The sequence below is a fragment of the Dryobates pubescens genome, chromosome 18 (genome assembly GCF_014839835.1).
Source record: "Dryobates pubescens isolate bDryPub1 chromosome 18, bDryPub1.pri, whole genome shotgun sequence".
Classification (NCBI taxonomy): domain Eukaryota; kingdom Metazoa; phylum Chordata; class Aves; order Piciformes; family Picidae; genus Dryobates; species Dryobates pubescens.
In genome coordinates this window covers 16,858,882-16,877,243 of record NC_071629.1, presented here as the reverse complement: position 1 = coordinate 16,877,243, position 18,362 = coordinate 16,858,882, and the positions used below count along the sequence as shown (strand labels likewise).

General features: G+C 56.3%; 1 protein-coding gene across 3 annotated transcripts in view; it reads left to right on the top strand.

The window, feature by feature from the left end:
- MID2 (midline 2) overlaps positions 1 to 18,362 on the top strand; it is an 82,812-nt gene that overhangs the window by 53,773 nt on the left and 10,677 nt on the right. For all 3 annotated transcript variants that reach the window (XM_054169663.1, XM_054169662.1, XM_054169660.1), the window contains exons 3-4: positions 13,526 to 13,621; positions 15,395 to 15,502. In XM_054169663.1, the coding sequence (XP_054025638.1) occupies positions 13,526 to 13,621; positions 15,395 to 15,502 (204 nt within the window). The remainder of the gene's footprint in view (positions 1 to 13,525; positions 13,622 to 15,394; positions 15,503 to 18,362) is intronic.

Sequence of the window (18,362 nt, the reverse complement as noted above, 5' to 3'; positions counted from 1 at the left end):
GTAAGGGGTGGCCAAGGACTGGTTTGGGTTGAAGGGACCTTTAGAGTTCATCCAGTCCAACCCCCTGCAGTCAGCAGGGACATCTGCAACTACAGCTGTCTGCTGTTGCTGTCTACAACTACCTGAAGGGAGGTTGTAGCCAGGTGGGGGTTCATCTCTTCTCCCAGGCAACCAGCACCAGAACAAGAGGACACAGTCTCAAACTGTGCCAAGGGAGGTTTAGGCTGGATGTTAGGGAGAAGTTCTTACAGGAAGAGAGATTGGCCATTGGAGTGAGCTGCCCAGGGAGGTGGTGGAGTCACTGTCACTGGAGGTGTTTAGGAAGAGACTGGATGGGGTGCTTGGTGCCATGGTTTAGTTGATTAGATGGTGTTGGGTAATAGGTCAGACTCAATGATCTCAAAGGTCTCTTCCAACCTATTCTAGTCTAGACTATTCTAGTCTATTCTATTCTACAGCAGGTTGCTCAGAGCCACAAACTACCTGACCTGCAATGGTGCTAGGAATGGGACATCTGCCTCCTCTCCAGGCCCAGGCTGAACCATCACCCCTTGTCCTGTCACAACAGGCCCTGCTCAAAAGTCTGTCCCCAGCTTCCTGATCAGCCCCTTGAAGTACTGCAGTGCCACCAGAAAGTCTCCCTGGTGCCACCTCTTCTTCAGCCATGCCAGAGAGCAGGCCTGGGTGATGGTTACTGGGGTTTGGGCTGATGGCAGGAGGGAGGTCAGTAAAGCAGTGCAGTACTTGCTCCTCCCTGAGCACGGGGGCTGGGAGGGGCTGGCTGCCCCTCTACTGGGGGCACAGCAATGGCTTGGGGTGGGGATGGATGCAGCTCTTGCATCCACGTCAGTCATGGATTCCATCAGAGCCACCTCAGCCACACCTGGAGCTGGGCAGATTCTTCCATTTGGAAGTGGCCAAGATTTTGTGCTTCCCAAAGCTGGTGCCACCCCTGGCAGTGCAGTGCAGGCTCTGCTGGGGGTGTGGGGTGCGAGCGCCGCCGGTCGCTCGCTCTGCTTCCTCCTCGCTCAGCTGGGGCTTGTGGTGGCTTTGCCAAACTGTTGCTCTTCGAGGGTGAAGTTTTCCAGCTGAAATTGGGTGTGGGCTTTGTGATGCCTGGATTTTTTTTCCTGTGTTTCTGGAAAGTGATTTGGTTGTGTCAGAGCCCAGGGCTGGAGGAAGCAGTCACAGCACTTAGGAAATAAACCCAGACACCTCTTCTCCAGACATCCCCTGCTTTGCAGAGATCCCTTCCCCTTTGTCCTTCGTCTTGTGGGCCTTCTGTTGCTGTCCTGCTCCATCCTTGGGCTTGTGTGATGTCTGAAGTGACAGGTGCTTGGGGAATGCTGTGGTCCCAGCAGCCAACATCTGCCTAAGTCCTTTATTTGGGCACTGGTGGTGCTGGGTGGGTGCTCCATGCCCTGGCAGGCTGGGCAATGCAGGGGGTGTTTGCACCCTCCCATGCCAGCCCTCCCCATCCTGGTGTGGGCAGAGGCAGGCAGGAACTGAGCTGGGAAGGAGAAAAATGGAGAGCTGGGAGTGACTGGGACAAGGACAGCGGTGGCACTGGGATGGCAGAGCCCAGGCTGCTTCACCTTGAGAGGTGAGGACTCCATGGCAGCTTGCCAGAAGTCCCTGAGGGGTGCCCCAAAGCCTGGTAGTAGCTCATGGCTTTGGGTGTTTTCCAGCCAGCCCTGCCCTCCAGACTCCAGCTTGGGCTGGGAGTGCTATCCTGAGAGTTTTCTAGGGAACAATGGAAATTTCAGGGCTTTCCCTCCTAGTCTGGAGGAGGAAAGACAGTTTTTCCTTTTCTCATTACCAGAAATGGATGGGGTTTTTTTCTGGAGGAAGGAACAAGGTCTGACAGGAGATCTGCATTTCAGTGAGGGAGGTTTTAGCCAAGCTCAAGAGCTGCTGGAGCAGGTTCTGGCACCAGCAGCTCTCCACTCTTAGCTCGCTGGCTCCAGCAGTCCCTCCCCTCATGCTTTCCAGATGCTGCAGCTTGCTGAGAAGTCCATCTTTGGCTTAGTTTTGGCCTTTCTCCCCAAGGTGGCCTTCAGAGAGGCTTCTGCAGGGTCTGCTCAGCAGTGTGGGGAGCTCCTAGTGTGCCCGGTGCTGCCCGGATGTGCCAGCTGGCACAGGCCATGGTTTGGGAGCAGTCAGAGGGCTCCTGGTGCTGGGCACATGGTCACACTATCCAGACTGCCCCAGCTTGCTGTCTGCAGGTGTTTGGACACATCTGCCAGCACCACAACGTGTCCCCAGCCCTCAGGAGGGCAGCTGGCAGTGGGCAGGGCTGACTTCTCCAGGAGGCAAAACTTGTCCAGACCTTTTGTCTCATGCCTGTTGCTGTGAGACCTTGGAGCTTGTGCAATCCTGGGGCTGGTGCCCGAGATCTGGTGGATAAGCTGAGGAGACAATGGTGTTTAGCCAGCACAGCTCAGGGAGGCTGCAGGGACACAGCAGGAAGCTGCAAGCTCAGCCCCATGATCCTCAACCTCTCAGAGCCCCCCTAACTGATGGGAACCCACTGGTCTGACAGGACTCTTGGATTTATGAGCTTTGCAAGTGTGATGTCCCTGTGCATCTCTGCCAAAGCCTGCTGTGGCCTCTCACCCGTGGCAGGGGTCAAGGAGGTCCCCAGGCAGTGTTGAGGCTGGTAGCTTTGGTGGCTTTTTGATGAGTTCAGGCATTTTGTTTGCTTTTCCAGCAGCAAAACTGCAGCAAAGGGAAGAATCAGGCAGGAGGAGTGGATCTCTCTGCACAAGGAGTTAAAGTCTTCTCACAGCTGCAGTTGGTGTTCACCCCAGGCTGGGTTTGTGCTGGTGTCTGTCTCAGCATCTCCAGCTCTGGCTTTTGCAGTCTCACTGTGGCTTAGTGTAAGCAAGAGAGCAGCCAAAGCAAGCCCCATCCTGGGCAGTTGCTTGGTGCTTGGAGCTGCTTCCAAGAGAAACCTGAGGCTTTGCGTCCTCCTCAGCACTCTGGCAGCTCTCCCATGTGCCCTGCCAGGAGCAGCCCAGCTGACGTGGCTGGGAGAAGGGAGTGAGCCTGGTACCTGGCATTGCCAGGGCCCCAGCTTTGCCACACAGCCAGGTGCTGGGCTGGGATGAGCCTGAGCATTGCCTGAGCCATGCAGCTCAGAGGCTCCTTCCTTCTCCCTGAGGCTCCTTCCTTCTCCCTGAGGCTCCTTTCTCTCCCCGAGGCTCCTTCTCCCCATGGCTTGCCTCAAGGTGAAACAGGGAGAAAACTGGGGCAAGTTCCCCATGGAATGTGGGATGTCCCTGACTGAACATGGACTCTGGAATGTGTCCCTGAAGGCTCTTTGTGTGCTAGTGCCAGGAAGGGGGAAAGGGTTTTTGTGCAGGCAGGTCCGGCACGAAGCAGGAATTTGCAGTTATTTAGGGAGCACTCTCCATGGGCTTTGCTTCTGTGCCCCTTCTGCCCACCTCACCCTACATTTTCCATCCAAATTTCTTGCACAAAGAGGTGAGGAGCAGAGCCTTTAGGCTGCCATGGTGGCCCTCCAGCCTGTCCTTAGCTGGCTCCCCCCCAGCCCTTCCACTTAAGGAAGCAGCCTCACCGCGGGAGACAACTGCAGACAGAGCAAAGTCCCTTGGTGGTTAGGTCTCCCAGAGGGCATGCTGGGCTTAATGGTTCCCATTTGTCACTGTCCTGCCTTTGCAGGGCTGGGATGTGGGCTTCTGTGTCAGCCTCAGGGACTCTTCTTGCTCTCATGAACAGGAACATGGCAAATGTCCTGGCGCAAAAACGTTTTCCTGCCACAGCTCACACCTCACTTCTCAGGGTGTCAGAGGGACAGCAGCTGGGTTCATCCCCTCCCCATTCAGCAGAGTGAGGTCAATCCAGAGCAAAGGAGGCTGCAGAGGCTGGATAGGGACAGAGGCTCCAGAACATCCTGGTTGTCTTCAGTGTCTTCCAGGATATTCTTGACTAGAGAGGGCTCTGCCTGGCTCAGCGCTGGGCTTTGCCCTCCAGCTGCCCTTCCTCCAGAGCCCATCTGGGTGCAGGGCTGGGGCAACCACCTCACTGGGGTCCCCATCCTGCTGAGTGCCACAGGGCATGGAGAGGTCAGGATGGGACAGCAGCTGTCTGGTAGCCTTTTCACAAGCAGCTCCAGGAGGGACAGTGTAGGGGATTCACTCCCCAAGTGCCATCTCTGTGCTGTGCAGGGTGGGCAGACCTGGCCCCCTCCTTTGGCACGTGTGCCCAAGGGGTGCCAAGGGGGAGCTGTTGCCATGTGAGGTGAGAAGAAGCCTTGGGGAGGGATGCATCCAGCCCTTGGGGAGGAGTAGATCTAGCCCTGATGGCAGGGTAAATCCAGCACCTGATGAGGGGCAGATCCACCTCTCATGGCAGGGTAAATCCACCCTTCAGGATCATTTTGCTTCCGTCCTTTCCAGCCCTGCTGCCCAGTCACTGACAAACAGTGGCAGGGTTAGGGAAGCCTTTCCAAGCCTGATGTTTTGTGACAATTAATCTTGCTATTTATCTGAGTGTAATTAGCCAGGTTATTAACATTATCAAGGCGCCAGCGCGCTAATTACACGTCTGCATAAGGCCTGCTGCACATGCAGGCTGCTGCTGCCTGACACTGTGCCCACCAGCACTGCTGTTTGTTGTGTGCTGGGGAGGATAATTTGATGCCTCTAACCGCTCTGGTGCCCATCAGGCACCGTCCCCACCGCCCCAGGTCCGGGCAGCGATGCCACCAAGTGGTGCAGCTTTCCTAGGAACGTTTCCCCCTGAAACCTTCCCCATCTTGGGGGTCCCCACTCTGTCAGGTTCTCCCTTGGGGCTAAGGGGACCCTTGCGATGTCCTGCCCCCACCCCGAGAGTGAGTGACTGGATCTTTGCTCTGGGATGTGGAGGAGCTTCTCTGGTTGGTTGTCTCCCCTTCTGCTCCTGCCAAGAGCTGAAATGTTTCAGGTTTGAGGTTCATGCCTTAAAGATCCTCTGCCTTTGCTGGAAACGTGGCATTGCAGGTCTCAGTGTGGAACAGGGTGCCTGCACATCTCCTTCAGCACTGAAGTGATGGGCTGAGCACCAGGGTGGGCTTCCAGCCTTCTCCTCTGTGGCTTCTCCAGTGCTGATGTGCCACAGGAGTGATGCTCAGCTGCAGTGGGCACAGACACTAGAGGTCCCTGCAAGACTGTGACCTTCCCAATCTTTTTCCTTGCCCTGTACATGCTCCATGAGGCTTTATGTCTTGGGCAGCCACATGTCTTGGGCCCTTGGGTTTCCTCTGCCTGGCGTGCAGACATCCTCACCTGGATGGTGAGGGCCTGGTCCCCTAAGCATCTCCATCCCCCCCCAGGGTGATCCCATCCCTGCTGCCCACCTGTCCACCTGCCCAACCCCTGGGGAAGGTTCTAAGCTGAGATTAGTCCTTCAGTGCAGGGCAGGCAGAGATGTTGGGAGTGTTGATCTGCTTGAGAGTAGGAAGGCTCTGCAAAGAGCCAGGCTGGATCACTGGGCTGAGGTCAATCACATGAGGTTCAATAAAGCTAAGTGCTGGGTCCTGCACCTGGCTCACAACAACCCCATGAAAGCTCCAGGCTTGGGGCAGAGTGGCTGGAAACTGCCCAGCAGAGAAAGACCAGGGCTAGGGGTTGATTGACAGGCAGCTGACCAAGCCAAGAAGGCCACTAGCATCCTGGCTTGTATCAGCAAGTGTGGCCAGCTGGGCCAGGGCAGGGATTGTCCTCCTGTACTGGGCACTGGTGAGGCCACATCTCAAAGATGGGGTTCAGTTTTGGGCCCCTTATTCCAAGAAGAACATTGAGAGGCTGGAGTGGGTCCAGAGAAGGGCAACAAAGCTGGTGAAGGGTCTGGAGAACAGGGCTGGTGAGGAGCAGCTGAGGGACCTGAGGTTGTTTAGTCTGGAGGAGGCTGAGGGGAGACTACATTGCTCTCTACAACTACCTGAAGGGAGGTTGGAGTGAGGTGGGGGTTAGTCTCTTCTCCCTAGGTCACAGGAGGAGAGGAAATAGCCTAAAATTGTGCCAAGGGAAGTTTAGGTTGGAGATTTCAAAACATTTTATGCCAGCCAGAGTGGTCAGACGTTGGAACAGGCTGCCCCAGGGAGGTGGTGGAGTCACCATCCCTGGAGGTGTTCAAGCAAAGTGTGGCCGTGGCGCTCTGGGACAAGGTCTGTCGGCCACGGTGGTGTTGGGTTGATGGTTGAACTTGATGGTCTTTGAGGTCCTTTCCAACCAAAACAATTCTGTGATTGTGTGTTGGGTTCCTGCTGCTGCTGCTTCAGCCCCTTCCCCTCCCACTGCTCATCTCTCTGCTCCTGCTGCAGGGATGGGGGAAGGAGAAACCCAGGCAGCTGCTGCGCGTGTGCAGGAGTTGGGTCGATGGGGAATCACAAACCAGATGCTGGAATGTTTGATGGGCTCCTTTGATCCTCCAGGCTGGGAGCTGAGCTTCCAGCCCATGCTGGCAGAGGGAAGGCAGCAAACAGCAGCTCTGTGCCCCCATGCCAGCCTCCTGCAGCCGCCTCGGTGCCCCCACCAGCGTCAGACCCTGAAAGAGGGAGCAGGGGCGGCGAGGAAGGCAGGCAGGAGGAGTAAATATTTAAACAGCTCTGGTGATGTCTGGGACCTGCCAGCAGTGCTGGGAGAGTGCTGCCTTGGGCAGGTTGTTCTGGTGCTTTGGGGATGCTGAGCCCTGCTGCCAATTGGTGCGATGCACTTGAGGTGAGACGTGAATGTGGCAGCTCTGTGCCATCCCATCTCTCGCTGCAGGGTCTGGGATGAGCTTTGTGATGGACAGAGTTTCCAGGGACATGGTTTGGTTTGTCCCTATCCCCAGCTGGGGGTGGCTGTGTGTGGCTCTGCAGCATGGGGATTGAAGTGGGGTCCCAACATGACCTTTTCTCATCACTCAGCCCCTTGCCACCGCTGGAGCAATGCAATGAGGGACCTCAAGCAGGCCATCACTGTCCACTTTGGTCTGCCTGGGAATGGGCTGTGGCAGAAGAGGGGTGGCTGGGTGAAAAGCTGGGAACTTGCCTGGGCTCTTCTTTCACTGGAGCAGGCAGGGAGGTTTCCTGCCTTCTGGAGCACTTCCTTTGGTATGAACCTGCTGCTCTCCTTATCGTTGCTCATGGGCACCAAGTGCTTATGACCTTTCCCAACACTGTCCTCTTCCTAAACTCTCATCCCACTCTCTGGGACTCACTCCACTCAGCATGGACCCATCTGATATCCTGTGCAGCTCTCCTGTGTCAGGCTGTGCCTGCAATCAGCTCCTGGCTGGAGGAACCAGCAGAGAGAAGCTGTGGAGGGGAAAGTTGAACCATGCCATGGTGAGTGGAAGTGAAGCAGAGATAAAGACAATAAAAAGCCATCAGTGCAAAGAGGATGAGACCAAGCCTGTGCACGAGGTGGGACTGAGGGGCAGGCTGGAGGAGGAGCTGTTTGCAGACACAGTTTGTGCATCTTGGATTAAAATCAGGTTCTGCAGCCTTTTGGCTCAGGTGTGTGTCCTGGTCAGGAGCCAAGTCAAGCTGCCCCCCACACTGATTCCTCCCCATCTCTGCCACTGCCCCCTGGCGCTGCCTCGTCCCCAGCTCGGCAGCATTCAGCACATTTGCTGCCATAATTGGGAATGCAGCAGCTCAGGCCTCACTCTGGAGCTGATTTTGTGTTTGTAATTCAAGGCACCTCCCCAGTGCTCAGCCCTGAATTCTTCTTCGTCTCCTCCATCCCTCACCCCGTGCTGGAACAGCTGGGTCCAACCACTGCCGTGCAGCGTGGGGAGGTGGGGCCACAGGTGCCTTCCTTGCAGGTTTTCCTTGCTTTTTTGCTTGGATTTTGCTAATTTGGGTGTGGGAGGTGCAATAGACATCGGGTGAAGTAATTAGTGAAGCTTTGATGAAGCTGCTTCCCTCTGCTGAACGTCGCAGAGCGTCTCTCTTGTTGTTGAAGGGAAGCCAGATGTTCCTCAGAGACGTTAGCAGCTTCCACCAGTGTGTCTCCAGCACTGCCCTGAGCTTCCCATTGGCTGAGGGCTTGCCAGGTCCCATCTCCCCCCTCTTGCAGCAGAACCTGGCTGTTGGTCGTGAAGTGCAGCCATGGGCTTGCATAAATCAGGTGCCAGGTTCCAGTGTTCCTGCCCACAGCCTCAGGCTGGGTGTCCAAGATGATGTCGTTCATCAGAGAGGCTCTCAGAGCTCAGGCTGAGCTCCACTTCAGTTCACAGGCTCACAGGGTGTTAGGGGCTGGAAGGGACCTCCAGAGATCATTGAGTGCAACCCTCTTGCCAGAGCAGAATCCAGCACAGGTCACACAGGAACACATCCAGATGGGTCTTGAAAGTCTCCAGAGAAGGAGACTCCACAGCCTCTCTGGGCAGCCTGCTCCAGGGCTCTGTGACCCTCACAGGGAGGAAGTTCCTCCTCATGTTGAGGTGGAACCTCCTGTGCTGGAGTTTCTATCCATTGCCCCTTGTCCTCTCACAGGGTGCAAGTGAGCAGAGCCTGTCCCCTCCCTCTTGCCCCCCAGCCCTCAGATATTTGTAAGCATTTATTAAATCCCCTCTCAGTCTCCTCTTCTCCAGACTGAACAGCCCCAGGGCTCTCAGCCTCTCCTCATAGGGCAGTGCTCCAGTCCCTCAGTCATCCTGGTAGCTCTCCATTGGACTCTCTCCAGCAGATCCCTGTCCCTCCTGAACTGGGGAGCCCAAAACTGGATGCAGTATTCCAGTTGTGTCCCCCTGGATGCTCCCACAGCTCTGGGGGATGTACCCTGCTCTTGCTGGGCTGCCACCTGTGTGGGACAGGGACAGGAGCCAGTGTAGTGCATGGTGATGTCATTTGCTCACTTATTGCACCTTCTGCTGTGGGCATTGTTGGTCATCTGGTCATGTGGTCATACTGACCATGCTTCTGCCTGCATCTTCCACGTCCCAGAGGGGAAATGCAAGTGAGCTTCTGCCTGATGAAGTTTCTTGGTTGAGAGGCTCCCCTGGTGCAGCTTAAAGACTGTGTCCTCTTGTTCTGGTGCTGGTTGCCTGGCAGAAGAGACCAACCCCCACCTGTCTACAACCTCCCTTCAGGGAGTTGTAGACAGCAATAAGGTCTCCCCTGAGCCTCCTCTCTCCCCATGTTGTTCTTCCTCACAGTTCAAATTCACACTGGTGTCTCACATTCAAGGATATTTATGGTCTTTATCTTTTTTTCCTTAGGAAGCTTTAATGCCAAAAATGTCCTCTTCTGCCTTTAATGATTGATCCCAAACATTATCAGGGACATGGAGCCTCCTGCTGCTCTGATCTTCCTGTGTGCCTCAGATCAGCATCTGCTGTGTTGTGGAAATCCACCCCCTGGAACTCCATCCCTGTGTGACTCTCACATATCCACAGGGATATTCCTGAGTGCTCTCCCAGCCTGAGCAGTTAACATCAGCACACAGTTAGTGAACCCGGGAAGCCTCCTGTTTGCTGGAGCTGCTCTCTACCTTCCCTTCTTCTTCAGGGCAGGATCCAGGGGTGACTTTTCTCTTGTTCTTTGTCTGTGCCTACCATGTATTCACATCAGACCTTCAAAGGAGGCTCCTGCCGTTCCACCAGCGAGCCTGCCACCACGAGGGCATGCATATTCATGGCCACAAAGCTGTGGTGTCTTTTGCACCTTGAAAGGAGTTTTGCTCATTTTGGCTTCAAAGCCCACCAGAAGCGAGGTCCTGCCAGCTTCAGTCCCATCCCTGGTGGGTGTCTGAGAGCCCTTCCTCAGCTGCAGGCCAGGGTGACTTTGCAGGCTGTGTTGTCTCCTGGGCTGATCGATTGTCGAGCTGTTGTCATTAGCTTTGTTCTCTAGTCGCTCTTCTGTGCTCAGAAGAGGTCCTGCAGGTGCTCAGTGTGTTCTGGTTTCTCCTCCTGTCTCCATGTCTGAGGCTGTTAACCCACATTATGGGCTGTGATTTGTGGCAAGTCCTCAGAAGTCTCTGCCTTCCCAGGGTGGTGTGTGCAACTTCTGCCTGACCACACCAGGGCAAGTGCCAGGGCATGGCGTTGACATGGCTGCAGGGCTGGTTCCCACCAGCCCCCTCATCCTCCTGCACTCAGAGTGGTTTGGGTTGGAAGGGACCTTGGCTGGGACTGCTGCTGGATCCTTCAGCATGATCTGTCCCTGTGTGTGGACTCAGGGTTGGGGAACATGGGGAGGTTTGTTCCCTAGCAGCCCTTCCAGCAGCTGCTGGTGGTACCTGCCATAAGGCAACAGAACAGGAGCTCTGTGACCTCCTGGTGCTGGCTGAGTAGAAACTAGAAAATCCCTCACTAGGGGAAAATTCCTGGAAGTGGGCATTGCTTGGGGCAGTGGGAATCTTTTCCTTCCACTGCCTTTTGAAAGGATTGCAGACAAGTGGTGGAAAAGGCAAGCTCGAGGCAGTCTGCCATAACCCTGCTCAGGACTCACGGTGGCTTGGCCACTTTTGCAGCCCATGTGGCCACTTTAATGAGGTGTCTGAAAAGCACATCTTTCTGAGCTGGGGAGTAAGATCTCAGAGTGCTGCAAGAGGACGGCTCAGAGCAGCAGATAGTGGTGAGGTGGCTCCAGGAATGGAAACCAGCTTTGGGTTTGATGAAATATTGAAGGAGTTTCCAGCAGCGCTGCGGCGATGCTGAAAATCTGCAACAGCATCCAGCGGGAGCAGAGCTGCTGGGGAGAGATGAAAGGAGGCAAACACCCAGGGACCGCCAGCAGCTGCCTGGATTTCACAGCATCCCAGCCTGGTGGGGCTGGAAGGGACCTCTGGACATCATCCAGCCTAAAGCAGGGTCCCCCAGGGGCGCCCTTCCCCAGCGTGGTGCAGCTGGGGACCTGTTCTGCTGCAGCGCCGAGGGTCGCGGCAGGCACTGGGTGTGTGGGGAGGTGCTGGCAGCTGGCTTGGCTTTGGGACATGGTTCTGGGTGCACATCTGGTTTGTGTTTGTGGAACGTGGAGGCAGCAGGGCCGGCTCGTGCCTGCTGTTGGCAGCAATGACAAATGAGCAGGGGCACCTAGAAAGCCCTGAATCCATCACTGGGAGCAGACGTGAGCCAGCTCCACTGCCTCTGCATGGAGATAAACGTGGAGAACTGCTCCTGCACTAAGGCAGAGCCAGAGGACCTCTCCCGAGCCCTCTCTCCCATGGAGCAGCCCTGGGGCTGCTTCCAAGTCAATGCTGGCCCAGATCTGCAGCAGCCAAAGCTCCCCTGTGCCACCAGCACCCTTGCACACCCGTGTCTGAGGCTTTCCCCAGCGACAGGGCGCTCCAGGTCCTCCTGTTCCACTCACAGGGGTTCCCACTGGTGGAGAAGACCTGGGACTTGCATGGCTCAAAGCCCATGGGAGTTGGACCCCCATCACCAAGAGCAGGTCTGTGTGATGCTCTTGAGTGGCTTGGTCTTGGTGGGGACCAAGGAGTCCCCCAGCCTGCCCAGGGCCCAAAGACTGCTCTGCTCCCCTCCCTGCCCTCCATCCACAGCCTGGCAACATGAGAGCACATCAGCTGCAACATCAAAGTTCCCAGTGTGACTTGGGGATCTCATCAGTACTTCAGGGGTGGGTGTCAGGGGGATGGGACCAGTCTCTTGTCAGTGGAAGCCATTGACAAGGGGTAGCAGGCACAAAGCCAGAAGTTCCATCTATACATGAGGAGGAACATCTGTAATGGAAGTGGTGCCATGGTTTAGTACTCATGAGGTCTTGGGTGACAGGTTGGACTTGATGATCTTTGAGGTCTCTTCCAAACTTGTTGATTCTATGATAAGTGATGGAGCACTGGAGCAGGCTGTCCAGAGAAGTGGTGGAGTCTCCATCTCTGGAGACATTCAAAACCCACCTGGGTGTGTGACCTTCTCTAGGTGACCCTGCCTTGGCAGGGGGGTTGGGTTTGATGACCTCCAGAGGTCCATTCCAACCCCTCCCTTTCTGTGCTTGTGTGAGCTGGCAAGGAGGGGGGTGGTGAGCAAGTGAGGTGGTGCTGGGGGCTGTGGCCAGGTGGTGTTTGATGCTGTGGGGCTGCGAGGAAGGAGGGCAGCAAGAGCTCTGAGTTGTGCAGAGCACTTCCCACTTACAGAGGACACCTTGGGTCTGGTTCCATCTCTCCAGCCTCTCATGGCTGCAGTGCACAGGCTGGCAAATGAGCTGGAGAATTTTAGGCTGGGTGTTTTTTCAGGAGTGGATGGGGCTGGGGCTTCCTGCCCACGGGTCAAGTCCTCTTGCCTAGCAGCCCTGTGTTGCCCAAGAGTGGAGCCAGGACCATGGCCATGGACCCGCTGAGCCTAGATGAAAGCCTTGGGCTGCAGATCCTGGCTGAGGAGGAGCAAACAAGCCACAGGGATCTTATTCCAGCCCTGGAGTGTAAAATATTGATGAGGTATCACTTTCCCAACACGTGGGGCAACAGGCAGCAAGCACTTTGCCATCAAACTCTTCCTTCTAGTGTGGTTAATGGAGCTGCAGCATCACCTGAATTATTGATACCCCAAACCATGAGTCCACCAAGTGTCCACAGACACCACAGCTCTTCAGAGGGCTCTTCCCACCCACTCCCTGGATCCCCTTCTGCTCCAGGAACTTGTCATCCTCTGGTGCCAAACCAGCTAGGGATCCCAGGGGATCCCTGCACCAGGATCTGCTCCCACAGCAAAAGCTGGGAGCTGGGAAGGGAAGCACAGGCAGCTTGTGGTGGTGACCACAACCTTCTCCTGGGGCCTGTCATCTCCAGGACTGGTGGAGGGTAAGGAAAGGAGAGCAGGGAAGGAGAGCAAGGAAAGGAGTGGTGGGAAGTGGCAGAGGTTCACTTGGCATGGGCAGGCTTCCCACTGGCTGCTGGAGCAGGACAGCTCCTTGTCCTCAGCAGGAGGTGGAGGGAAGGAAGGGCTGATCTCAGGTGGGAAGGGCAGATTTCAGCCAGGTTTCAGCAGCTGTGGGCAGGCCCATGGGAGCTGGCAGGGTTTCCCAGAGGCTGCCCATTCCTGGCTGCTCATGCCAGGCCAGGTGTCCCCACAGCTCGGTCTGGAGCCTGGCCTTTGCCTCTCCTGCTCTGACAGGGGTGGGTTGGCAAGGAGAGAAGTCCCTCTGTGGTTCAGTAGGCTCTTGTTTGGCTCTCTTACCACGTGTGAAACAAAACTGATGCTGAAAATACCCATGCTGGCTTCCTTCCTGGTGGGAACACAGGGAGCAGCATGCTTAGGCTCATCCACCTTGTCAGAGGCTCCCAGCAGCAGTGAGTGCTTTGAGAAACTGAGATGCTCCTGGGGTTTTCTATGGGGTGCAGGAGAGTCTCTGTTTTGCTGCAGGAGCACAGCCCACCCCAGCTTCTCAAACCATCTCCACAGGAACAGCAAAGGGCAAACACCAATGCTGTAGCCTCCGACTGGTGACCTCCTTGGGCCACCACAGTGCTGAGTTGAGTGGTTCCCTGTCCTGGGCCAAGCACTCCCACAACCTGCCAGCTTTGCTGATGACCTTCTTTCCTCTCTTTCTCCTCTGCCATGTCTGGACTCACAGCAAACCCTGGAGACAAATCTCACCAACCTGGTTAAACGCAACAGTGAACTGGAGAACCAGATGGCCAAGCTGATACAGATCTGCCAGCAAGTGGAGGTTGGTGAGAGCAACCAGGGGACCTGGTGGGTGATGGGGGGACATTGCACTGGGAAGCTTCCAGCAGGAGCAGTGGGATTGCCCCAGTGTCCTTTCTCTGGGAGCAGAGGTGGATGTGTGGTGGGAAGCATCACTGATGCTGAGGGGTTCCCCCCAACTGAGTTGTTTCAGAGTTTAGTCCCAAATGAAGGAGGACACAAGGATGATTCTTGGAGCTCTGTAGGGTCCAGCTGCTGGGCTGGATGAGGAAGGGAGGACTCAACAGGTGTTCTCTGTGTGTGGGGCCAGCAGCTGTGTTTGGGGGAAGCCTGGGTGATGCTGAGGGTGCAAACAGCTCTTGGGGAGGGGGAGTAGAGGTGCCCCTCTCCTCACTACCTCCTGCTGTTGGGCATGGTTTTGCTAGCAGTTGCTGTTCCCTCTGGAGCTTTCTGCTCTGGGGGCTGTTGAAGCAAACTGATGAGTCCCTGCAAAGCTCTTGGGCATCCAAGTGTTGAGTGCTCCAGGAGAGCCCAGAAGGGAATTGCTGGTGGTGTCTGTGGAGCAGCACTGGAGCAGTGGCCATGGTGGCAGGACCAGCTGTCCTCACCCTGGCACAGGGAAGCAGTGGTGGTCACTACCTGCAACTTGTAACACAGCCACATGTGCTGGGGGAGTTGCGGAGCTGCCCCAGGGTCCTTCAGGGCTTCATGCTGCTCATGCTGTGCTGAAGAGCCTCCCTGCTTGTTAGCGCTGGTTTTGTCACCTCCAGTTCATCCCCAAGCCAGGACCAGCCTCACCCTGTGGCAGTGTGGATTCAGACTCTTCCCCAGCCCCTCGGTGCAGACAGGGACATTGTCCCCATCCCTGCTGTGAGAGCAGCTTGCCCTCACAGGGCATGGCTGGTTCCAGCAGCTCATCTTCATCCCCACCTTCTCCTCTTCCCAAATGTGCTCACTCTGCCCCCCTGCACTCTTCTGCTGCCAGGCCCTGCAGCAGGATCCTGGAGCAGAGCAGCAGCACTTGGGCTGCAGCAGCAGTGGGTGGGAGAGGCTTTGCAGGGGGATTAGGGACAGTGCTGGAGGACGACAGGACATCACCCCTCATCCTGCTGGAGAAAGGCAGTGCCTGACCCTGCTGCTGTGACCACTTACCTGTGAAACTGTGCAGTCAGCCATCTCCTGCTTGCATCAGCAGCCAGGGAAGGGTTTCATAGAATCACAGACTGGTTTTGGTTGGAAGGGACCTTAAAGATCGTCTAGTTCCAGCCCCTGGCAGGGACACCTTCCACTAGACCAGGGTGCACAAGGCCTCATCCAAGCTTGAACACCAAGGTGGGCTGAGGAGCAGGAGCCTGTGCCTGCAGCTCCTGAGCCACATGGGGCCATGGGAAGCACCGGGAGGAGGAGGGTTAGTGCCATGCTGCCGTTCCAAGGTGCGTGTTCCAATTCATAGCAAATTAATCTGCAGCTTTGTTTACTGGAGTGCTACATGGAGAGGGGCTGTCCAATTAGCTTCCTTTTAATGGGCTATTGATGGTTTTTTTTGGTTGCTGAGTTAAGCAGCAGCTCCAGGAGCCAGCACCAGGGGAACAACTGCGCCAGGCTGCTGGCCAGCGTGGCTGGTGTGGCTTTGGGAGGAGTTTGCTGGTTCCTGAGCAAACACAGCAGGCAGCTGCTTCACCCCTGGGGCACCCCAGCCCTTGCTGGCAGGGCGTGGGGAGGGCTCTGCAAGCTGCTGGGCTCAGGGCCCGGTGTCCCTGTCCTAATGCCCTGTGCCTGTGCTGTTGGTGGCCAGGTGAACACAGCCATGCACGAGGCCAAGCTGATGGAGGAGTGCGATGAGCTGATGGAGATCATCCGCCAGCGCAAGCAGGTCATCGCCGTCAAGATCAAGGAGACAAAGGTAAGGAGTCACAGAAGCATCACAGGATGTTAGGGGCTGGAAGGGACCTCCAGAGATCATCCAGTCCAACCTCCCTGCCAGGGCAGGGTCACCTAGAGCAGGTCACACAGGAGCACAGCCAGGTGGGTCTTGAATATCTCCAGAGAGGGAGGCTCCACAACCCCCCTGGGCAGCCTGCTGCAGGCTTCTGTCACCCTCACAGTGAAACAATTCTTCCTCATGTTTCCATGGATTTTCTTAGGCCTCAGCTTCCACCATTGCCCCTTCTGCTGTCACTGGTCATCACCCAGCAGAGCCTGGCTCCATCCTCTTGGCACTCACCCTGCACATCTTTATAAACATGAATGAGGTCACCCTCAGGCTCCTCCTCTCCAAGCTGAAGAGTCCTCAGCTCCCTCAGGCTCTCCTCATAAGGAAGATGTTCCACTCTCTGAATCATTTTTGTGGCTCTGCACTAGACTCTCTCAGGCAGTTCCCTGAGGTCCTTCTTGAACTGAGGGGCCCAGAACTGGACACAATATTCCAGACGTGGCCTCACCAGGCCAGCATAGAGAGGGAGGAGAACCTTTCTTAACCTACTGACCACAGCCCTTCTAATACAACCCAGGACACCATTGGCCTTCTCGGCCCCAAGAGTACATTGCTGGCTCATGGTCAACCTTCCATCCACTAGGAAGCCCTTGGGCTGGAAGCAACCTTCCAGATCATGGAGTCCAACCATTCAGAGAAACAGAGAATCATGAAGGTTGGAAAAGACCTCTAGGATCATCAGGTCGAACCTTCTACCCAGTTCCTCCATGGCCACTACACCATGGCCCAGAGTGCCACAGCTGCTTGTTTTTTGAACACTTCCAGGCACCCCAGCACTGAACCATGTCCCTCAGCACCACAGGAGGAGGCTGAGCACCAAAGAAGGGACCAGGGCTGGTGCGTTCACGGTTCAGGGGTCCCCTCCTGCACCCATGGGGTGCCCACTGCAGGGTCACAGTATCACAGTATAACTAAGGTTGGAAGAGACCCCAAGGATCATCAAGTCCAACCTGTCCCAACAGACCTCACAACTAGACCATGGCACCAAGTGCTATGTCCAGTCTCCCCTTGAACACCTCCAGGGATGGCAACTCCACCACCTCCCTGGGCAGCACATTCCAATGACAAAGCCCATTCCAATGACGAAGGGTCTGCCCCTGCTCTGGAGACACAGCCCAGCAGCTGGGCAACCTGTGGTGCAGGGATGTCCCAGCCACACTCTGAGGGCTGCTGGTAGCCTGTGTGGCCTTGCCCATGGAGGAATTTCTCTGGGCAGCTGGTGGTGCATGCGACTTCACCTCCCCCCAACCCCATTCAGTGTGGGAGTCTGGGTGTTCCTTGCTGTGCTGTCCCCAGAGCTTCTCCACCAAGGACAAGGTGTGTGCTGGGCATGGCTGGAGGAGGGACAGCATGTTGATTTTGATGGCAGTTGGCTGGGGTTGCTTGGACACCCTCCTTGGGGCTCTAACACTGTGGTGCTAACCTGGGATGAAAACTGAAGGTCCACCTGAGCCCTGTGCTGCAGGCAGAGGAGAGGCCACGTGCTCTGCAGCATAGCTGTGGGTGAGCTGGGTCCTCACTCTTCTCTTTGGGGGTGGTTGGATCCTTTCTCCAGTGGTGCCAAGCAGTCTCCTGCCAGTTTTGTGTGCTGGGGAGAGGCTGGAGGGATCTGCTGTAGCTTTGAGTGGTGCCCACTCTGGTGTCTAATGCCTGTAGACCAGCCCTTTGCCTGAAGGTGCTTTCTGGTCCAGCTCTGCGCCCACCCTGGTGCTGATGGCTGAGCAGGGCAGCAGCATCACCAGGGATGCAGGTTTTTTGCAGGCAGAGGTTTGGCAGCAGGTTCTGCTGGGTGCTTACACAGGACAGCCAGCTCTGCTCTGGGACCCCCTGGGGGAGCTGGAACCCTCCTGGGCTTCTCCCAGCCGCTTCAGGGAACATATTTCCTGTAGCGGTGCCTTCTGCTGGTCCATCTGTCTGTCTGCCTCTCACTTCCCACCCCCTCCCCTGGCATCTTCTGACCACGCTGTCCAGTTCCAGCCCTATCTGGCAGGGAGCTGGAAGGCTCAAAGATGTTATTTTCCTCCAGCTTGGCAGCTGGGTGAGGAGAGAGCCCTGGGTAGCGCCCAGAAGCCTCAGCAGAAGCAACGCTTGGCTGCTGATTAAGTGCCAGGGTAGGAGCAGCTAGGTTGTGCCTTTGGGGCTGCAAACCCAGCACTGCACCAGTGGGAGGTGGATGTGGGGATGGTGGTACTGGCAGTGCTGGGTTTGGGTTCCAGAGGAGCCTGAGTGCTGGAGTAAGCCTCTTTGCTGGTGAAATCAGGCTGGAGATGGCAGCGTGTGGGTTGGCAGCAGCGTAGTGCCCCTCCGTGCCCCCTGGTGCTGACTGTGGGGTCTGGGCACACTTCCTCTGTTGCTTTCACACCTCTGAGCAATGGTTTCCAGGTGTGAGGGAAAGCAGCTTCTCTGAGGAGCTGCAGACACAAGCACTAGGGAGCTTGAGAAGCTTGGGAGGGGGAAGTGCCAAGCTCTGTGACTGCCACGTGAGCAGCTCTGCTTTGCTGCCAGGCCACCCAGTGGCTTCCTGCATGTTCCTGCTGCTGGTTCTGACACATGGCCCGGCAGATGCATGGCAGCCTGATCCCAGTGGCACAAGGTGCCAGCCCTGGGCCTGAGAAGGGAAGTCTGTGGAGGAAAAATGCCAAGGCAGTAGTTTGTCTCCAGCCAGAGCGTGGTACTGGGAGGACTGGGCTGCCCCATCCCAAGGTGCTGTGGTAGCTGTGGGATGGAGCTCCTCTGCCCCACAAGGCAGCGAGAGAGCTGGAAGGAGCAG